Source organism: Quercus lobata, chromosome 9 (assembly GCF_001633185.2).
Source record: "Quercus lobata isolate SW786 chromosome 9, ValleyOak3.0 Primary Assembly, whole genome shotgun sequence".
NCBI classification, from domain to species: domain Eukaryota; kingdom Viridiplantae; phylum Streptophyta; class Magnoliopsida; order Fagales; family Fagaceae; genus Quercus; species Quercus lobata.
This window is the reverse complement of record NC_044912.1, coordinates 48,558,575-48,578,965: the sequence shown is the minus strand read 5'-3', so window position 1 is coordinate 48,578,965 and position 20,391 is coordinate 48,558,575. Positions and strand designations below refer to the sequence as shown.

The 20,391-nt window shown below is 36.1% G+C and overlaps 1 protein-coding gene across 1 annotated transcript; it reads right to left on the bottom strand.

Annotated features, from left to right (window-relative positions):
* Positions 1-6,344: 6,344 nt before the first annotated feature.
* On the bottom strand, positions 6,345-9,152 carry LOC115961911 (receptor-like protein EIX2). The gene has a single exon (XM_031080808.1). It carries the CDS (start codon positions 9,150-9,152, stop codon positions 6,345-6,347), a length of 2,808 nt encoding a protein of 935 aa, XP_030936668.1.
* Positions 9,153-20,391: the final 11,239 nt, after the last annotated feature.

The window sequence follows — 20,391 nt, the reverse complement described above, 5'->3', positions numbered from 1 at the left end:
CGAGTTTCTGCATCTTTTAAGGCGCGGCTGATGTAGTATATTGGCTGCTCGATACCACCTCCATCTTCCTGAGCGATTAGTGCGCCGATGGCGTACGAGTTGGTGCCCAGATAGAGTAGCAGTGGTCTTTTATGAATAGGGGCCTGCACCGTGGGGAGGTTCATCATTATCTGTTGTAGCCTTTTGAAGGTCATCTGCTGCGCTTCCCCCCATTCAAAACTTTGCCCCTTCTTAAGCAACTTGGTGAAGGTAAAGATGATTGATGCTAACCCAGGGATGAATCTCCGAATATATGAGACTTTTCCTAAGAAGCTCTTCAATTCTTTTATTATGGCCAGAGGTCTCATAGTTGCTATAGTCGTGGCTTTGGCCGGATCCACGTCTATGCCTCTACTGTGAACCAAGAAACCCAAAAATTTCCCAGAGGACACTCCGAATGCGCACTTGAAGGGATTCATTCTTAACTTAAAAGCTTTGCATCTTTTGAATACTCTTTTTAACACACGAAAGTGTTCTTCTTTCCTCCTTGACTTAACCACTATGTCATCCACATAGTCTTCTAGCTCATGGTGCATCATGTCGTGAAATATGGCCGTCATTGCTTGTTGATAAGTTGCACCTGCATTCTTTAATCTGAAGGGAATCACAGTATAGTAAAAATTGCCCATGGGTATTCTGAAGGAAGTTTTCTCTGCATCCTTTGGCGCTATCTTGATCTGATTGTACCTGCTGAAACCATCCATGAATGAGAACATGGCGCTTCCTGTCGCGGAATCTATCAGTAAATCCATGTTTGGCAATGGGAATTCGTCCTTTGGACAAGTTTTGTTGAGATTTCTAAAATCTACACAGCATCTTATCTGGCTGTTCTTCTTCTTTACTTGTACTATGTTGGATAGCCAGTAAGGATGCTGGATAGGCTTGATGAATCCTGCGGCTAACAACTTCTCTACTTCTTTGACTATCTGCCCTTCTATTACTGTGTGAAATATCCTGACAGGCTAGGCCACCGGCTTGGCCTCTGGGTCCACATTCAATGAATGCGCAACAAGCCCAGGATCGAGCCCTGGCATTTCATTGTAATCCCAAGCAAAAAGGTCTTTGAATTCTTTCAACAACAGTATGAGTTCTGACTTCTCCTTTTCTATCAAGCTTGCACTAATTGAGATAGGCCTTGGTTCTCGCGAATCAGACCCTAAGTCAACTTCTTCCAACTCTTCCTCTGTCATAACCTGGATGTCCTTTTCTACCGCAACTGCCTCATCCTTTTCTTCTTCTTTTCCCAAACTTCCTTCAGCAATGCAACATGCCAAACTCTTGTGTTGCCCTTTTTGGGTGGGACCCATTTGCATCTCACCCGTGGGCCCCACGCACCTTCATAATTTATACACAATCTTGCAATTAAGGCCTCGGACCCTGATGCACTGAGGTATCTCGTCTGGCTCTGCAGCAGGCGCTTCTTTTCTTTTCTTCTTTCGCGCCAGTAGCTCTCTTAAGTCGGGTTCTGGGTCATCTTGAACATCTTCCCTCCTTGGCACAAAGGTGTCTCGTGGCTTTGAAACCAAATTTTCCCCAGATGGAGCCCATTGGTCATAAAATATGGTTTCCACCAAGTGGGCTTCTGCTTGCTCAAACGGCAAGGGGTTCGCAGCTATGCGTATCATCTTGCCATTCAATTTTCCTTTCACACATTGGTGGTAGGTGGACGGGACTAGTCGGTGTTTGTGTAACCAGGGTCTTCCTAAAAGCACATGGTAAGATACTTCTATTCTGACCACATGGAAATGACCTAAAGAGGCTATGGGGCCTACTTTCAACCATAACTAAATGTGGCCTGCGGTGTACTCACCTCTTCCACCGAACCCCATTACTTCCATCGGGCATCCTTGGATCTTTTTCTCTGAAATTCCTGTAGCTTACAAGGTGCTCAACGGAATGAGGTTTACGAAAGCACCCGCATCCACCAGGGCCCTTTTGATGGGGATTTGATTTATAGATGCTGCCAAAATAGAGAGGCCTCCTATGATCTGATTGCCCCACCTACATATCTTCATTGCTAAACGTGATTTCTGTTGATTCCTGTAGAAGGGCCCTGTCTTCTAGCATCTTTGCTGACAGGCATTCCACCTCTGCCACGGAGGCGATGCTTACCAAAGCCTCCGTAGCTATTTTTCTTTCTTTTGCTGTAAATCCCAACTGGTTAAATACATTTTTGAACTTGGCACTCTGCTGAAGAGTGGTAATAGCCGTGGCAGGCAGGGCCAAGATTTCTTCCTCGTCTTCTCTCGGGTCTGCACATATCACCACTGTTGCTACACCCTTTCCCTTGTGGTTTGGGAGTGAGTTTCTTTGGACTTCCAGCTGGGTCAGCTCTAATGTGCCTTCTTTAATCCTACGATGCACTAGCCTGCGGAGCGCCCAGCATTCTGCGGTGGGATGTTGTACATAGTTGTGTAAGCGGCAGAAGCGAGGATCCCTCCTTTCTTCCTCCGGAGGCTCTCTAGAAACCTGGTTGGGTTTAAAGATCCCATCCGCTATCCATTTGTCAAGTAGCACATCCAGTTCCTTAGGAGTACATGGCAAGGGTGGAGGCGTATCATACTCCCTCCCCTCTGTTTTCCTTCTCTGATTTCTAGTGGACACCGCCATAGTCTGCGGGGCTTTTCTCTTGTCTGAATTGGGTTTCACTGACTGAGCCGTCTTTCTAGCTTTCTGTAATAGCTGTGCGAACTGGGAAATCTCTAGATTCTCCAGGACAGCTCTGAATTTCCGAATCATATTGGTCATGCACATTTCTACTAACGTCCTTTCTTCACAGTGGTTGTAGCAATCAAGTGCTATATCCCTAAACCGTTTGATGTATTCCATCAGATCCTCTCAATTCTTTTGCTTAGTCACTTGTAAAGTTGCAAGCGTTACCGTTTCTTCCCCGTGAAAGTATTTAGTGCAAAATACATCCACCATGTCATCCTAGGTTGGGATTGATCCTAGTTTTAAGCCAATGTACCAAGTGTATGGCCGATCGCACAATGACTTTGAAAACTCCCGCAGACATAAGTCTTCATCTGCTACGTAAGGGCCAAGGGTGTCAATAAATTTGCTCACGTGCTCTACTGCACTTCCCTTCCTGCCATTGTACTAGGCAACGGCCCTTGGTCCATACCTTTCGGGGTACGGTTTGCTGAGTACTTTTAGAGGATAGGGAGGTCTTCATGCGTAAAACCTCTCCTTTGGTGTTTTGGCTCTCTCTTGCTCCAAAAGGGCCGCTACCTCAACCATGGTAATGAAATGCTGTTCTGCGTTCCGTGGGACACCTCCTGCCAGTGTCTTTTCTCTATCTGCCACATGATCCGGGTCATGCTGGCTGCCTTTCTCTTTTGTTTTGTCTGCCTTCAGTTGACGGATCTCTTCCATCATTTGTTGCTGCGAGTGCTGTAATGATTGTAATACTTCGATGAAGGTGTTGACATTGTCCGCGGGGACTCTTGTCTGAGGCTGAGGATCAGCCCCCGTTCTGTTAGCACCTTCTGTTTGGTTAAGTTGCTCTTGGTGAGATGTTATTGGCCTGGATTCTGCTTGTGAGGGTACGACACTCGTATTCCGTGTCGTCCTGGAATTTGGTGGCATTGTTTGCGAGGGGCTCTGTTTTCTTTTCTTTTCTTTTGCCCCTATCTACTTTCCAATTTTTTAGTGGAGTCGCCAATTTAATGTAGGGGCCTTTTTGTGTATGGTGTGTTGGGCTGGGCTGCCTCCTGCGATGATGGGCCCGAATGTTTCTGAGTATGGGAGTTGGGCCGGTCTAATTGTAACTCAACTTGGGTTGGTTTGTGCACAAACTTATACCTTATCTGCCAGGGGTAAGCTTACGGCAAGCAGAACTATTTCAGACGAATTACGGCAGGCAGATATAATAATAATAACCAAAACAGAGTATTCTGACTATTTAAATAAATGGCTATGTAGTCCCTACTTATAAAGTATGATTACAGTCATGATAATGTCAATCACAGAGAAAGTGAAGAAAATAATACGAACTAATCGAATGGGCATAAATCAAGTTTTAAGTTTAGGCTGCCGAAGTAAAGCCAAAGAGGGGAGAACGCCTCTTCTCAATGCAAATAATCTCCCAGGAAATGATCCTGCCGTGGGGATTAATGGTTTTGAGGAAGTCGGACCTGAATGGTTATTACCCAAAAAAGGAATCCTTCTTTACGTTTTGGAAGAGAGAAGATTTGAAGGGGGAGAGAGGGAAACTGATCTACCGGTGCATGCCCACTGTATTACCTCTCATTCTTCCTTAATTTTCTCTCTTTTCTTCTCTGTTTTTTTTCTTATCTTTTTTCTCTTCTTTTTATTCTATTTTTCTTTTTACTCCGTAAATCCTCTGTTTTTCTATCCCTTTTTCAGGGCACGGCAATGCCCCTTTTATAGCGCCTACCGTGACCAATGTTTTAACACTTTGCCCCTTAACCCTCTTTATCTGGTCTAGGCGTACTTGCCAACCACCAAGTCTGTGTAACATTCACCCTTGCCTGACAAAGGCAGGTTTGTTTCGTTCCTCCGTCTACCGTAACACTTCTTTCCTACCACGGTATAAATGCTTTCTCTCTCTACTCTCAAGGCATGCACCCAACGGTTCCCCCTCAAACTTGCCTCTTTTAGGTGATCTGTCATCCCAGCAGGACGTACCTCCCAAAAGGGCTTGAGCAGGAGTCACAAAATAGATCTTTTCCCCTCTCACCACCACCAAACCATACTCCCTTTACCTCTGGCCTATGGCCCCACCACGTCCTATATTGGCTGGGTACAGGCTGGTGGTGCCTGGGCCTTGCGCGTGCTTTCCTTTCAGATATGTCCAAGAGTATGCCTGCTGCTCATGCGTATGTCGTGATCTGGAGGATCTCCTTCCGTGTTTTCTAACCTTTTATGTGGGCTTTTCTTTGGTTTCCCACTCAATTTAAGAGTTGGACTTTGTTTGATGATGGGCCTTACATTTCTTTGGTCCACTCTTGATTTTCTTTATTTCTTGCAACATTGGACTATTATTCCTACCATAATAATTTAATCCTACTAGACCTCTTTTGGGCCAGCCATTTATCCCTTTTCTCAGTGGCCTGTCATGAGCACTGTTTTGCTTTTACTTATGAGTTCCTATGCCCCTTTGGGCTTTCCTTTGGGCATCCACGGCCCGATTGCTTTCTTTGGGCTTCCTCAGCCCGTTTGCTAATTCCATACTCCTATGGGCTTTTTACTAACTTTATTGGACTTCCCTGGCCCAATAACCTTATTCTTATCTTTGAGGTTCATGGGCCTGCTATAAACCCCTTACTCTCTTAGTTTGCATTGCCTTGGACCTGCGGTGACCCCTTCTCACTTTTCTACCTCATACACTGCCCATGAGATGCTATTTCTTTCTTTCCTGGCTTCTTTAAGCCCACTTGCCTCTTCAAGACCCATTTATTTATTTGTTGGGCCTGTGATCCATTATTCCTGCCGCTTAGGCCTAATGGGTTTTTGCTATCTATTTTGTCAATTCTTTGTTGCCTTTATTATTGGACTTTCTTTCTGTCTGCCTGGGCTTCCACAAATGGCCCTCAACAACTATCATTCGGGAGACCTGAGTAAATAGAAGCATAGCACTAGACTTACTACTTTATCAAAATATTGTGTACATTTAATTAACATTTCAAGAAAAACAAAAAGGCTAAAAAACCTTAAAATTTTGATTCAAGGTAGTTTTTTTCTATTTCTTAGAGATTATCAGAAAGAAACTCCTCCGACATCAAAGGCCAGATTTGGTAGGGGAATGGTAGACTTTACAGAGCCACTATTTTGTAGCCTAGGATTCCTTGTCAAAAACTGTTTGGAAGGGATCCAACTGATACCCTTAGAATTTTTTATAAACATGATTAGGTTGTCCAATTATGCATAATCTTGTTGAGACTTTACAAAGTGATCATTAGGAAATTCTAAAGAGAGTTACCAGGATAGCCGAATGAACACTTAGCTAGTAAGATATCAAAATTCCCCTTTAAAGTAATAGAAATAGTCCTCACCCAAATAAAAAAGAGAGTAACAGTAACACAAACAGGGCATCATTTCAAGATATAGTATACTACAATGCTTTTATGGACTAAAATTTGATTTTACAAATTGGATTCCTTTGACATTCATAGGAAGAAATACTATATTCATATATGCTAATGAAGTGAATTAACTAATAAAAGTACTAACCAGCACAAAGATGATCTAGAAATCATCAAATATTTTTGATAAGTAGAAATCATTAAAATATTGATAAACATGACATTTGCACTAAATATTAAGAAACTTACAACATTTACTTACAACAAAACAAGACTCTTAAGCTTGTACCCCATGTGATACAGGAATTGAAAATACATAATTCTCCATTGCTTGTTCAATAGTAAAGGGCCACATACACCCCAAAACCCAACCACAAAGCCGAGTGCCATGCTTACAAAGAACCAATCCACTTCAAGTCCACCATTATGTTTGCTCCCTTTGTTTTCTTTGTCAGGGTTTACATCATTTATAGTACAATTATTAGAAAGTGGTAGTCCGCAAAGTTTGTTTCCAATAAAACCTGATGCATTGAAGCTCTGTAGTTGAGTGCTTAAAGGAATTTTCCCAATCAAATTATTATTTGACAAGTTCAAATGATTTAAAAATGTCAAACTTGACATTCTTGAGGGAATTTGACCAGAAAGTTGGTTCATGGAGAAATCAATTGATTCCAATGATCCCATAGCACCTATATTCTCAGGAATACTTCCAATCAAGAGATTATATGATAGATTCAATGATTGTAATCCTTGAAGACTAGTCACTTCTTTAGGGATCTCACCTGATAAATTGTTATTGGAAAAGTCTATACATTTTACTAGGTGGAGAATGGTGCTATACTCTCGAGCTTTGCCCTTTATCACAAGCAATTCACTTTCAAGAGGGAGAGTTTCACCGAAAAAATTATTTGGGGGATTAAAACTCATGTCAGGATTTGAACCATTTTTTGTGGCCATGGCACTAAATTTTTTTACACATCCAGGAATACCTCTAGATAGCTTATTATGAGAAAGGTCCAAGATCTGGAGTGAGGTAAGAGCACAAAGTTCTTTTGGTATGTGACCATGGAAATTATTTGAGTGAAGGTTGAGACTCATCAAGCTTGAAAATCTATGGCCTATCCATGAAGGTATGCTTCCAACAAACTCATTTTCAGCAACATCAATAATCACCAAATTTTCACAATTTCTCAGAGATGATGGTAAGTTTCCAGAGAATTTGTTGTTGCGTAGGTGCAAAGACTTGAGAAGAGTCAATGATCCAATGGATGCCGGAATGTTGCCAGTGAAATTGTTGTTTCCTAAATTTAGGATCTCCAATTTGTGCCACATTGTCCAACAATCAGGTATTTTTCCTGATAAATTATTTTTTTCAAGATTGAGATATCCTATGCTTTTGGAGTCATTCATCTTGAAACACAAAAATGATGAAATTGACTTGGAGAATGAATTGTCAGAAAGATCTAGCTCAGTCACACTAGAGGATATATAAGGCAATGAACCTTTGAAATGGTTTGAACTTAAATCAATTACTAGAGCAGCAGACAAAATTGAAGGATTGTTTGGAATCTCACCATTGATTTGATTGTGGGAAAGATTTAGATATGAGAATTGAGAAGACAAGTTCCAAAATGAAGGAGGAATCACATCTGAAATCTGTGTGTTGGATATGTCCAAAAACTGAAGATACCTTTGTGAACAAAGCCATGGAGGAAATTCTGGCCCTAAATTCCATGATCGCAAGCTTAAAGTGTAAAGTTGAAACGGAGGAATCCAATCGTGACTTACATTTAAAGTCAGCCGGTTTCCAAATGCAATAATTGCTTCCAATCTTGTTAAATTGGAAAAATGGGATTCGGACACAGCACCTTCCAACATATTTGATTCAATAAACAAACCGTTTAGCTTGGAAAGCTGCCCAAAATTTTGAGGAAGTGTCCCATTGAATAGATTATTTGAAAGATCCAGGTTTGTCAGAGATGAGAGATTTCCAAAAGACACCGGAAGTGGACCTGAGATTGAATTATTCTGAAGATCAAGATGAGCTAGATTTTTGAATAGACCAAGTTCATCTGTCAAATGACCATGAAATTGAGAATCACTTAAGTCTAAGATCTCTAGTCTATCTGAAACACACCCTGATAAACTTTCTAAGATTTCAGATATCTCTTGACTCCATTTGTTGGATGTCAATATGATTTCCCTTAACTTACAGAGATTACCCAACGATCTTGGCAACTTTCCTCCAAGTTCATTTCTTGACAAGTCAATACTAATGGCAGAGGTTAGGTTTCCAATGGCACTGGAGATTGTACCCTGCAAATTATTGTCGGCAAGGTTGAGAAACTCAAGACAACTAAAACTATACAACCAATTGGGAATTGAAGAGTTGAAATTGTTTCCAAATAGCTCGAGGCGCCTAAGAGAAGTTATGTTGTGGAGATCAACAACAAGAGATGAAAAGTTAACACTGGGTGTCGGTGGATTGAAAGGAAGTTGGCAACGTGACAACCGCAACTCATACAAGGAAGGGAGTGTGTCTGTGACTTGTAGCCAGTCAGAGGCTTTGCTAAGATTAACATAACTCATATCGAGATATTGTAGCAAAGGAAGACCAGAAAGCCATTGAAGGTTATTCACATATAAATCATTATCCCAAGAACATTTAAGATTGAGAGAGAGCAAATTGGAGAGATTTCCAAGTTGAGGAGGTATGAGTCCCACAAATCCCGAATTAGAGAGATTAAGAGATGTTAAACTCTTCATTGAACCGATAAATGAGGGAATAGGAGAAGCATAGAAATTATTGGAGCTGAGGTCAAAGTAATTCAAATGCTTCAAATTAAGCAGAGAAGGATTTAGCTTACCACCAAACATTGACCGCTTATAAGCTTCATATCCTTCTTTAGTTTCATAAACAGGAAAGCGTCCGAGATGGAGTTGATAGACGTGAGACGTGAGGTTGTGGCAGACAACACCATGCCAGTGACAGCAATCCCTATCAACAGTCCAAGAGGAGAGCCGGTTTGAAGGATCAATAAGGTCTTTTGAACTTGAGAAGGGCATGTCGCTCGCTATCGATGCAACGAACCTCAGAGTGAGTGTGTCCGATGCAGAAAATGAAGAAATGAGGAAGAGGAATAATCAGAAAAGTGAGGAAAAGGAATCCTAAGGAACCCTCCATTATCAGATTATTATGAGAAGTAAGGGTTATTTGTGAAAAAAGGATTCTAATTGGATGGTAATTTATAGGAGCACCCCGTTTGAATTTGTTTTGTTTTGTTTTACACTTACAAATTCTACACTCTGTCCGCATTCCGTGGTCTATGCTTCAAGCATTGACTGAAGTCTTGCAATTAGGACCCTCCCTCCATTTTGTGGGGCCTTTATCTTGATCCGGCCACATTTCTTTTTTTCTTTTTTTCTTTTTGCTGCCACATATCAAATTTCATTGCAATTTCCTGCGTCTTTGTAGTCTTTCCTGGAAAAAAACACTTTCCCATTCAAGGGTCAGGGCCATTGGCTTTAATTAATAGATTGACAATATTATTTTAATTTAAAATGAATTGGGGATTTCTAGTTATAAATAAAGTATACGTTAGGATGAAATCATGGCAAAGTGTCTAGCTCTAGAGTGAGGAAATGTTTAGGAAATTGAATAATTGATAGAAACACAAAAGGTTGTCAGCAGCCGAAGTCTTTATAATTTTTGCTTTCTTTTTGCTGACACTTTCTTCATGTCAAGATGATGAACTTGAATAAATAATTTTTTTTTTTTTTTTAGGAAAAGAACTTGAATAACTTTAAGTTTTCATTACACACGTCAAGTTAAAGCAATAATCATTTTGTTTAATCTAATTAGAATTTTTTTTTTTAAATCACACAAAAGTGACATTATTTGTATTAAATTGCTTAAGAAAAATTTCAATTAAAAAAAAATACGCAAAATATTAAAAGTAAAGGCTGAACTTTTATGTGCTGTGTATGATCTTTTAGCCAAGCACTCTAGACTAGTATATGGCCAACAGGTCTAGCCAGATGTCTCGTTCTCTAAATTTAGATGAAAATGTTGTTTAAGTCAATAAAGTTGTATTTGTTCTGGGAAAAAGAAAGAAAAAAAAATGCTAGTCTCTCAAGTCTTCCACTATAAAAAGTTGTTTTTATTTATATATTTTTGTTGAAAATTTTTTTTTATTTTGTTTTGTAAAAAAAAAAAAAAGTTTATTGTTTTATCTAACACAACTTATGGAGAGTACACTTGATAAAATACGAATGATGTTAGTCTGAATATCTCATTTTCAAAAGGAAAAAAAAAAAATATATTATATATAATATATATATATATATATATCCCATTTTCCCTTCCCTAAGGCCAAACCTTTTTATTTATATAACAAATTGGTTCATTAACAACAATTAAAATACACACCACCCAAGTTTTGGATTTTTTTTTTTTTTTTGGGAGGAAATCCACGTTTTGGACTAAAACTCTCATTTTGGCCATCAAAAGGAGAGTCTATTTAGACATGAAAATATAAGATCCTATTTTAAAGCTTTTCTCTTTAAAAACAAAACTTGTACCTTCTATTCATACTAAAAAAGTAAAAATATTTGTACATTGCTCATTTTAATTTAGATTTTTAGACTTACTCCCCAAAACAAAAGAGTGTATCTTTCTAGGGGGCAACTTTAAACATGTTCCCTAAAAAACACCTATTCTTATCTTAATTATATCGTCCTCTAACTTTAACCAAAACTCTAAGAGTCCGTTTGGATAGAACTTATTCTGCTAAAACTGAAAACACTGTAACGAAATAATTTTTAACAGTGCTGCTGACTTGGTCAACAACTGCGGTTAAAAAAAAAAAAAAGGGGGAAAAAGCAGACTTTAAAAATGTTGTATTCAAACCTTTCCTAAATTGCAAAACCCTAAAAAACATAGTAATATTACAAATTTTTTTTCCATCCAATGATATGATAAGCCAAGAATAATAGGTATAAACTATAAGGATGATGACGCAGTGTAGCCAAGTTAAATCATAGATATCATGTCCCTGCTTCGGGAGAATGTATTTTGCCATCTTTAATGAGATGACTCTAATAAAGGAGGGGTGACTATAAGAGAGCTATTTTTTTTTTTTAATATATAAAAAAAGACATATTTTAGAGCTGATAATAAAATATGTACAAATAAATAAATTATAAATAAGGTATATAGAAATTCTATTCAATATGTAGGGGCAGAGGCCTAAGATCAAACAATGTGGACAGTGCTGTCTTGACTATCACAACTCACAAAAAGATGGGGGGATGTCCGATGGGACAGGCACTTAAGTGAAGATCCAGATGATCAACAAGTATAAGGCCCTGATGACTTCGAAAAGACTATATAAGAAAGGGGAGTCCATATGAGGAAGGGGACGAAGAAAAAAGAAAGTTGGAATAGAAGAACAGTGTTAGAACTATAGTCTTTGAGTAAGGACCCGTATACCTTCACCACGTCTCCTCGGACAGAATATCTAATGGATATGAAGGGGATTTCCTCCTTTCAATTGTTGTATGACCCACTCTCTATAAATTCATTGTTTTGGGGCTCCTTGGACTAGAACCCCATACCTGTTGGGCCTGGGCTCTAAATTGCGACCCCACACCATATAATTAAAATGTTATTAAATAAGAAAAATATATACTCATGATATGTTGGGGGTGGAGTGACTAAATTATATATATCTTGTTAGAGAAAATCAAACCCATAAAAAAATGTTATTTTTATGGAATAATTAATGTCTAGTTTGAAGTAGGTTACTAAGTTTGCAATCCCCTAATATTGATGATTGAAGAGCCATATAAGAAGCCTCATTATTATAGTATGCAAGGCTATGTTTAAAATCCATTGTAATATTCTGGTATGATCGTGTCTTAGCTTCACTTGGTTTTTCCCAACTAAAGTCAGGTATCCTTTTTGCTTTAACAAAGACAATAATTTCATAATTAGTAGCCAATGGAGTGATTAGACGTCCATTCATGAAACAAAAGTTGATAGTTTGAATCTCTCTTTTTTTCCTTCTCTTTAAGACCAAAACTTATTTATATTAACGAAAAAAAAAAACAAAAAACAAAACAAAAAACCTTCGCTTCGCTATAAAAGTAGATTGTCTTATCCAAAGTTTCAAACCATTCAAACTTTCCAATCACTTTCTAATCCTTCTTCTTAGAGCGTAGATTTGAGAAAGCAACATAGACATTTTCTCATTACATGTCTAACACGTTTGCTTAGGGTCAAATATAGTTTATTTTGCAACAAACTGAAAATTGAAAACTTAAAACTGAAAACACTATAGCAAAATAACTTTTAAATGTGTAAATAGTGCCGTGTGACCTATTTTTAATGAATAAGTTACTAAAAAGTGAGGTTTATAGGTCCTGTGAATAGTACATGGGGCCCACGGGTGTTGCTGAAAAGTCCAAATTCATGGCTAAAAATTTATTGTTCACTCTTTTTTTTATTGTCCAAACGCTAGTCTTAAAAAAAGAAGAAGGAAAGAGTAGACGCATACATGGGAAGCGCAAAACGCGCTTCCCAAACGCACCCTAAGTATTCTACTACAAACCAAAAAAAAACAGAAAAAGAAAAAAAGAATTTCAAGCTTACAATTGGTTGATGACCTGTTTTCTATATGTCTATCTCATGACTCTCATCACTATTTTGGGAGATGTCCTTAAAAAAAATAAGACAAGGAGTTTGAGGCTTGGAGCATTTCATTAATTGATGGTTTATTTATTTATTTTTTGACCAGATTTATTGATGGTTTAGGACTAATAAATATTTAAAATTATTGTTAGGATTAATCAAAATGATTATAAATGCCGTTATTTAGAACCTTACTATTGATTTATGACCTGTTTTTTATATTTCCATCTCAATGCTTTATGGGAAATGTCTTTAAAAAATAATTGGACAATCATTTTGACGCTTTGGGCATTCTTTAATGGATGGTTTATTTAATTATTATTTTGATTGGATTAAGTGATGCTGTGATGGTTTAAGACTCGTATATATTTAAAATCCAAGCAATCAATAAGGGAGTCCTCCTGTTTGCATCTTATAATAAATTAATAATATAAAAGAAAGTATGGAATTTGTTGTTAGAGTCTCTCTCCTCTTTTCCCCCCTAATTTGGCATAGTCAGTGCCAAATTTCTCTAGACATAACACCCATAAATTCAAATTTTAATAATATTTAATCAAAAACCTCATAAAATTCAAAGAAAAATATCCAAAATTTTGAGTTTCTTATTCAATACTCAAATTAGATTAAATGCCTCCTAATCATAATGGAATTGCTAAGTTGCCACTATTGTGGTCAAAATCAAAATACAATTATATAAAACGATAATTCTGAATTCGTGATAATTAAATAATACCGATTCAATTTTTAATACATTTTTTTTGAAAAAAGAGTTACAAATTTATAGTCCGAAGACTCTAGACCTTTAATTCTTTAAAGTCTTAAAGTTGGTTTTATTTTTTTTCCAAAGTCCTTAGTCTCTCTTATCTAATCTGGGCAGACTTTTTGACTTAGAAAAATTGCTTCCTTTTGACTTAGAAAAATTGTTTCCCTTTCCCACTAACGTTGAGCTAAAGATGAAGCTCGTGTTGGTGTGGCTGTAGAATCAATGCTTTTTTTTTTTTTTTTTTTGCTGAAGGCTGTAGAATCAATGCTTGTGAGAAGAAATCAACATTCATTTAATGGGAATAGGGGACATTGAAATCTAATACCGTATGCACTGGGTTTTTTTTGCTCATGGGGTGAAATTTCGGTGGAGGTTCTAAAAGTCTAGATATTGATGAGTCTCCATCTTCGCTTTTTATTCTAAAAAAAAAGGATATAGAAGAGTATGTGTTTAGATTCGGCTGAAAGCTGCGACTGCGTTTCAGCTTTCGCGTTTGCCTTTTTTTTTTTTTTTTTTTTTTTGGTCAGCCGCAACATTAAACCAAGTCTTCTGTGAATAGTGCATCTGTATACTGTTTACGGATCTCACAAATTACACTTTTCAGTAATTTTTTCATTAAAAATGGATCCCGCAGTACTATTTACACGTTTAAAAATTATTTCGTTATAGTATTTTCAGTTTCAGCAAAAATAAGCTCAATTCAAACGAACCTTAGTCTCCAAGTCAAAGAAAAAAAAAAAGAGGTAGGAGACTACGATGGTCAAATTTTTTTTTTTTTTAACAAATGATAAATTACAAATTACACCCTTAAAGTTTAAGAATGTTTGGATTTTACATGTTAAAATTATAGAATTTAAATTATACACCTGAAGTTTGGATGTGATTAGATTTCACACTTGACATTTTAGAATTTGAATTTTACATTCAAAGTTTGGAGATATTTAGATTTTACATTCCTAAATTCTGAAATTTTTGGGTGTAAAATTCAAACACTCCTAAACTTTGAAAAGTAAAATCCAAACAACCCTAAAATTTATGGGGTAAAATTTAAATTCTGAAACGTCAGGATGTAAAATCTAAATACCTCAAATTTCAGAGGATAAAATTCAAATTCTGAAATTTTAGGTATAAAATTCAAACACACCCAAATTTTAGGTATATAATTTGCAATTTACTCTTTAATAAATAATTCAATGATTACAAAATAGGGGAGATGATGAAAACATATAGAGGTATTAACCAGTTGAACTACTAAACTCTTAACAATGTCAATTACTTCATACAAAGAGTAGTATGGTTAATTTGTTATCAAAAAAAAAAGAGTAGACGTCATGAGTAGTATACTTGTATCTTTGATCTTTTATGCTAGTTGTTTTGGTTAATATTGATTTATATACTGTTAATTAAATTTAATGATTTTGATTGTGGTTCTCCTAATTTTTCAGAATTTTTATAAATTGCATATGGATTTGGTAGAGCTCTTCTTGTTTTAAGAAACTTTAGGTAATGTGTAGGGTCTGGTCGAAGTTTTCTTAATTTTGAGACTCTTAAAAGAAAAATAGCAGTTAATTTAAAAAATGGGCATTGTTTCTCTAATTTGCTAGGTTGAAAATGAAATGCTTAGTTTAATGCTTTCTGAAGATGAGAATGAGCAGCATGACAGACCTCCCAGGCATCCAGCTTAACTACAATTCAATGGCATTGTATTGACATCATGTAAACCTTTTAGCATTATTACATGTGCACCATAGGACAAAACTATACTATACAAATGTTCAAGAAATAACACGTCCCCTCATTAGTACGGCATAGTGCTGAACAAATCTTCCCAAAAAAATCATCATAGTGCCTGCACTATTTTCTTCAGGAACATTGTGCTCTCAAATCTTCTTAAAATGAATTCTGCATTTCAAAATGAACCACATATCATATATTCTTTTTTTTTTTTTTTTTTGAGAAACACATATTATATATTCATATGGCAACAATTTACAAAACTAGATTAAAAATTAAAAACGATGGCTCTATTTTTCTTTTTTTAAAATATATCATATTTCTGAAACAAAAATCCACCGGTCAAAAGTCAGATATGAATTAAATCACATTAGCAGTGCAGTGTTTGCTGGGTTGGGTGTATGGTGTGACACCGTGTGGGTCCAACCCACTTGATTGGTCAAAACTCATTTATGAGCTTGTCTTCTCAAGCCACACAAATTCAGCTTTTGGTTTAATGCAAGGCTGATTAGAAGTGTGTGAGACACGCTAAAGTTGAAAAGAAGAAAAAATTGGGTGAATGATGGTAGGGTGGTAAAATTAGACACTCCACGCAAACCCAATGCCAAGTGAAAATAGTATGTTATGAGTTTAGAGTTAGGGTCCGTTTGGATTGAGTTTATTGTTGCTGAAACTGAAAACTGAAAACTGAAAACTGAAAACACTGTAGCAAAATAATTTTTAAATGTGTAAATAGTGTCGTGGGACCCATGAATAGTGCATGAACAGTGCATAAACAGTGTGTGAATAGTATTTTTTGTCCCCTGCACAGTGCTTTTACTGTTCACGTGCAGAGGAAAAAAAAAAAAAAAAAAAAAAAGGTAGGAAAACGTAGAGCTGAAACGCAAGTTTCAGCTCTACCCAAACGGGCACTTAATATGTTCGTGTTATATTTAGATTGGTACAATTAGCTCATCTAATAATCGATTTGATATATTTAATTTATTTAATTAAATAATGTTTTACTAATATATCTTTTAAATCTTTAATATATAAATTTATTAGTTGTTAGGATTTACTTTCTTTGACATAATGTAATTGATTATTTGTGATATTGAGATATATTTTAATTTTAAATAATTATTTGTAATGTAGTTACTTATTTTTTAAATTTTATATTAAAAATATTTATTTATTTATTTTTTATTTTAATAAAATTTAATAAATTGATTTATATAATTGACTTATTTAATAAATGAATAGTATTATAATTAATGACGACCGATCTGTTTAATTAATATTGACCTATATAATTAGAAACTCCTGAATTGATATGACCTATTGTCATCCGTACACGATGGAATATGAATTAAAAGGATTGAGATCCGTGCAATACCTAGGGTATTGCACGGCGTGCAATAGTTTCAATCCCAACCGTTTATTTAATCCAACGCATAAAAAATTGACAGCTAATAAGGACAGCTCATCAATCCGCGTGACACCCACCTTCTGCCGTTTCCTTGCTCTTTTCTCTTTGCCTTTCAGCTACCAAAAAAGGCAAAAAACTCTCTCCTTCTTCAAATCTTTCTCTACCCAAAATTCAAAAACTCTCTCACACCATTGCTGAATCTGCATGGCCACAGCTAGCAGCCACCGCATCCCACACCTCCACCACCGGCGGTAGTTCCGGTACGTTCTTGTCTCTCTCCTTCGGCCGCTAAAGGTGCTATCGCCGGTGCCACCACCACTGGTGGTCGCCGGGTCCTCCTCCCTTTCTCCTTATTGTCTTTTCTCTTTTATTTTTCTTTTTGTTTCTCTTTTTATTTGCCTTTTAGAAGTGACTGAATAGTTTTGTTTAGTGACTGGGTCTCCTTTTTGAGTATAAAGCTTGATGATCTGCTTAAGTTTGAAAAATTGGGGCTTTTAGGTGTAGCCGATGTGTTTTGATTAAGTGCCTGCGTGTAGTTGTTGTCTGGTGTTGCCTTTGACATTAGTCCAGAAATTGTGTTGCTTGGTCATGAACTCATGATGTATGCTAAAAATCATTATGAAATTTCTCCTTTTTTATTTCCTAATTTTTTTTTAGGTATCTGTTCCTTTTCTAAATTTGGATTGAATGGGTATTTTGCTGGTGGATGATATATTTTGTTTCTTGTAGTTCATTTTAAAGATATAAACTATGGCTCTTGATAGGTAATGAGGTACAATGTTTGTGAGCTTAGAATAATGATTCTTGATTTGTTATGCACAACACAACTGGTTTTGTAAGCTATATTGCTACTCACACTCTTATTTTTGGGCATGAGCTAATTCTTGGTCAGAGTTTCTTTAACAGCTTATGTGACATGACTGTTGTTATGGCTGGATTGTTATGCTCTTACCATAGTGTTGTTGCATTGATCCTGAAAAGTATATTGACCTGCTATTTAGAAACCATTCAGGTTCATAGCTTGGACATTTGACAAATTATGCTTTATTTAGAACACTGCTCGGTCCAGTTACATATTATCTCTGGTATTAGGAATCTACTTGAGGATATATATATATATATACACACACACACACATTTTACCTCCTCTTTCTTTACTTACTACCTTGTGCCTTAAGACTCAAAACTATATTATTGCTCGACATTGGTTGTTATTGCACCTGACAGCCAAAATAATATTCCTTTCTTTTCTTCCCTTTTGCTAACAAAAGTTTTCTTAGAAACGTATTAATTAATATCTTCCAACATGTATATTTTGTGTGGAAAAGTGTTCTGTCTCAATTACATTTCTCTTTTTGGGTACATTTCACTAGAGCTGTTTGTAATTTATGATTATAGTTTATAGGGCACTTACATATGTAATAGTGTGGGTGATTTAGTGTAAGGTTTGGTTTATTATTATTATTATTATTATTATTATTATTTGTTTTTGGGTGGGGTAGGGGGTGTTGTTTGTGTGTTTGGTTAAAAAATAAAAATCTTTATTGATTTATAATTGAAGTACATCATTTGCCAAAAAGGCAAAAAAAAACACAAAGGCAGATTTTCAAGCCAAACAACATATGAACACATTCCATTGCTAGAGGAATGATCAAGTGCATAGACCCGCAAAATCTGAAATAATTCTTGATGAAAATGTCCATGTTGATTATGTAGCCTAAGTTCAAAGTGCTGATGCTGGGACAGTCCAACAAATAATGATATTGTTGCTAGCCTGCCCGAGAGTAAGAGAATGAACTATTTTGTAGGTGATATGCTTGTGTCTATCCCTTTTGTTGATGCCATTCTAATTAAGGTGTGCAATTTTGTTCCTTGCTTATAATCAGTCCTTTTATTTTAGATTGTTGTTTCTTTCTTTGCACTGCTTATAGTGGCCATTGGTGGAGTTGGGTTGTAAGTAGGGTTTCATGGAGCTCTATTGATAAATTGAATCACACTGATGATTTAGGTAACGTTATTGCAGAATGTGATTTCATTTGCTATTATAAGGAAAATTAATTCCAGTCTCATTTATATCTCCGATTCACATTCTTATGGAGCAGTTGATATTTCAATTATAGACTTGATAGTATCATGCTTTGGCTGCCAAATCTATACTAAACTTCTCTTTTCTCTTCTTTTTATTGCATTTTAATTTGAGGCACAAATTAGATATGTCACACAATAAAATGGGAGGGCAGTTAGTAGCAAACTCTATATAATAAATCTTCACGAAATTTCTCTTCACAATGAAATGGGATTAATTTTATTTATTGTAAGCTGTTTTTTAGTTTTTATTACCTTTTACAATTCCTTGGTGTCATTACTTGTTAGTTTACTTAAATTTTTGGCCTAGATATCCTAATTTTTTCTTAACCTTTTTTTTTTTCCTGTAGATACTGTTCAATGGATCACATTCCATGCTTGGGAGGGCAGTTGTTGTGAATGCTAATCCTGATATGATTTGGAAACATGAAAGGCCATTGGTTTAAAGCTACATGTATCTCTATTGGATCTAGTCGACTTTTGTTCTTTGCTTGGAGAGGTGTGCGTGCAAAAGAAGACACAAAAAAATTTTGGAAACCAACTATGGCATATCAACTATTGTTGAAATGAAGATAAAAGTCCAAAGCACAAAACACAGAAGAAGACTGTGTGAGACTGAAGAAGAAACGAGGTCATTTGTAAATAAGGACCTGATGACATTTAGTGACACAACAGCGTTTTGTAATATCTTTAGTAATTATTTTAGTGAAACACTTAGATAGATTAGTTCTAATTTTTGTTATGAATTAACTCCACTTCTTAGCTTGTAATTAATGGTTAGATTAAAACAGTTTTCCTGCTTAATCAAGGAAGTATGTTAGTTTTGCTTATTTCTTTTCCAGATTTTGTATATAAGGGATTAGATATTTTATATCTATTCTCAGTTGCTTGTAATCACTTTTACTTATCAATGAGAAAACTAAGTTCTATTTAGGTTTTTTATTTTTTTATTTTTTTATTTTAAGCTTTGAGTTTTTACAACTCCTGAATAAGCAGTGTTAAAGCAAATTCAATTTGTAAAACTGGCTCTCTCTCTCTCTCTCTCTCTCTCTCTCTCTCTGGGCTGCAATTAATAAAATTAGAGAGGTGTTGTGGTTTGATTCTTTGATATTTGTGAGTTGCAACATTCGTATTTGTGAGATTTCTTTGGTAGTGCGTAGCTTGTGTTTGGTGAGAATTTGCTTTGTAGATCTCTTTCATATATGTGGCTGAAACCTGGCATGAGATACCATAGAAGATGTGGTGCTTAACAATGACAGACGCCACTAATCATGTAAAAAATACTAGCTTTCAAGTGAAGAGTAAAGTCAAGATTGTGTGGACATTAATATAATGTGTGTTTTTATGTCATTCTCAATTTTAGTATTTGCTACAAGCAAATTCATAAACAAAGAACAACTCCATTTAGAAGGATAAAATTTTTGAAATACATTTAAAGGACTAAAAGCTAGTAACAGAACTCCTTCACTACTTGCTATTCGTAAAACAGAGTTGTATACATTACATATATTCATCAAAATAAAGCCATCAACTGATTCTTGCATTTCCCAAAACCAAAATTGCATCTGGAATTAGCCAATTGAAAAAAAGTTATTAACTACAGTGGTATTCCATTGGGGATTCT

Coding starts and splice junctions, on each gene's coding strand:
- LOC115961911 (XM_031080808.1), bottom strand. CDS start 9,152: ATGCCCTTCTCAAGTTCAAAAGACCTTATTGATCCTTCAAACCGGCTC.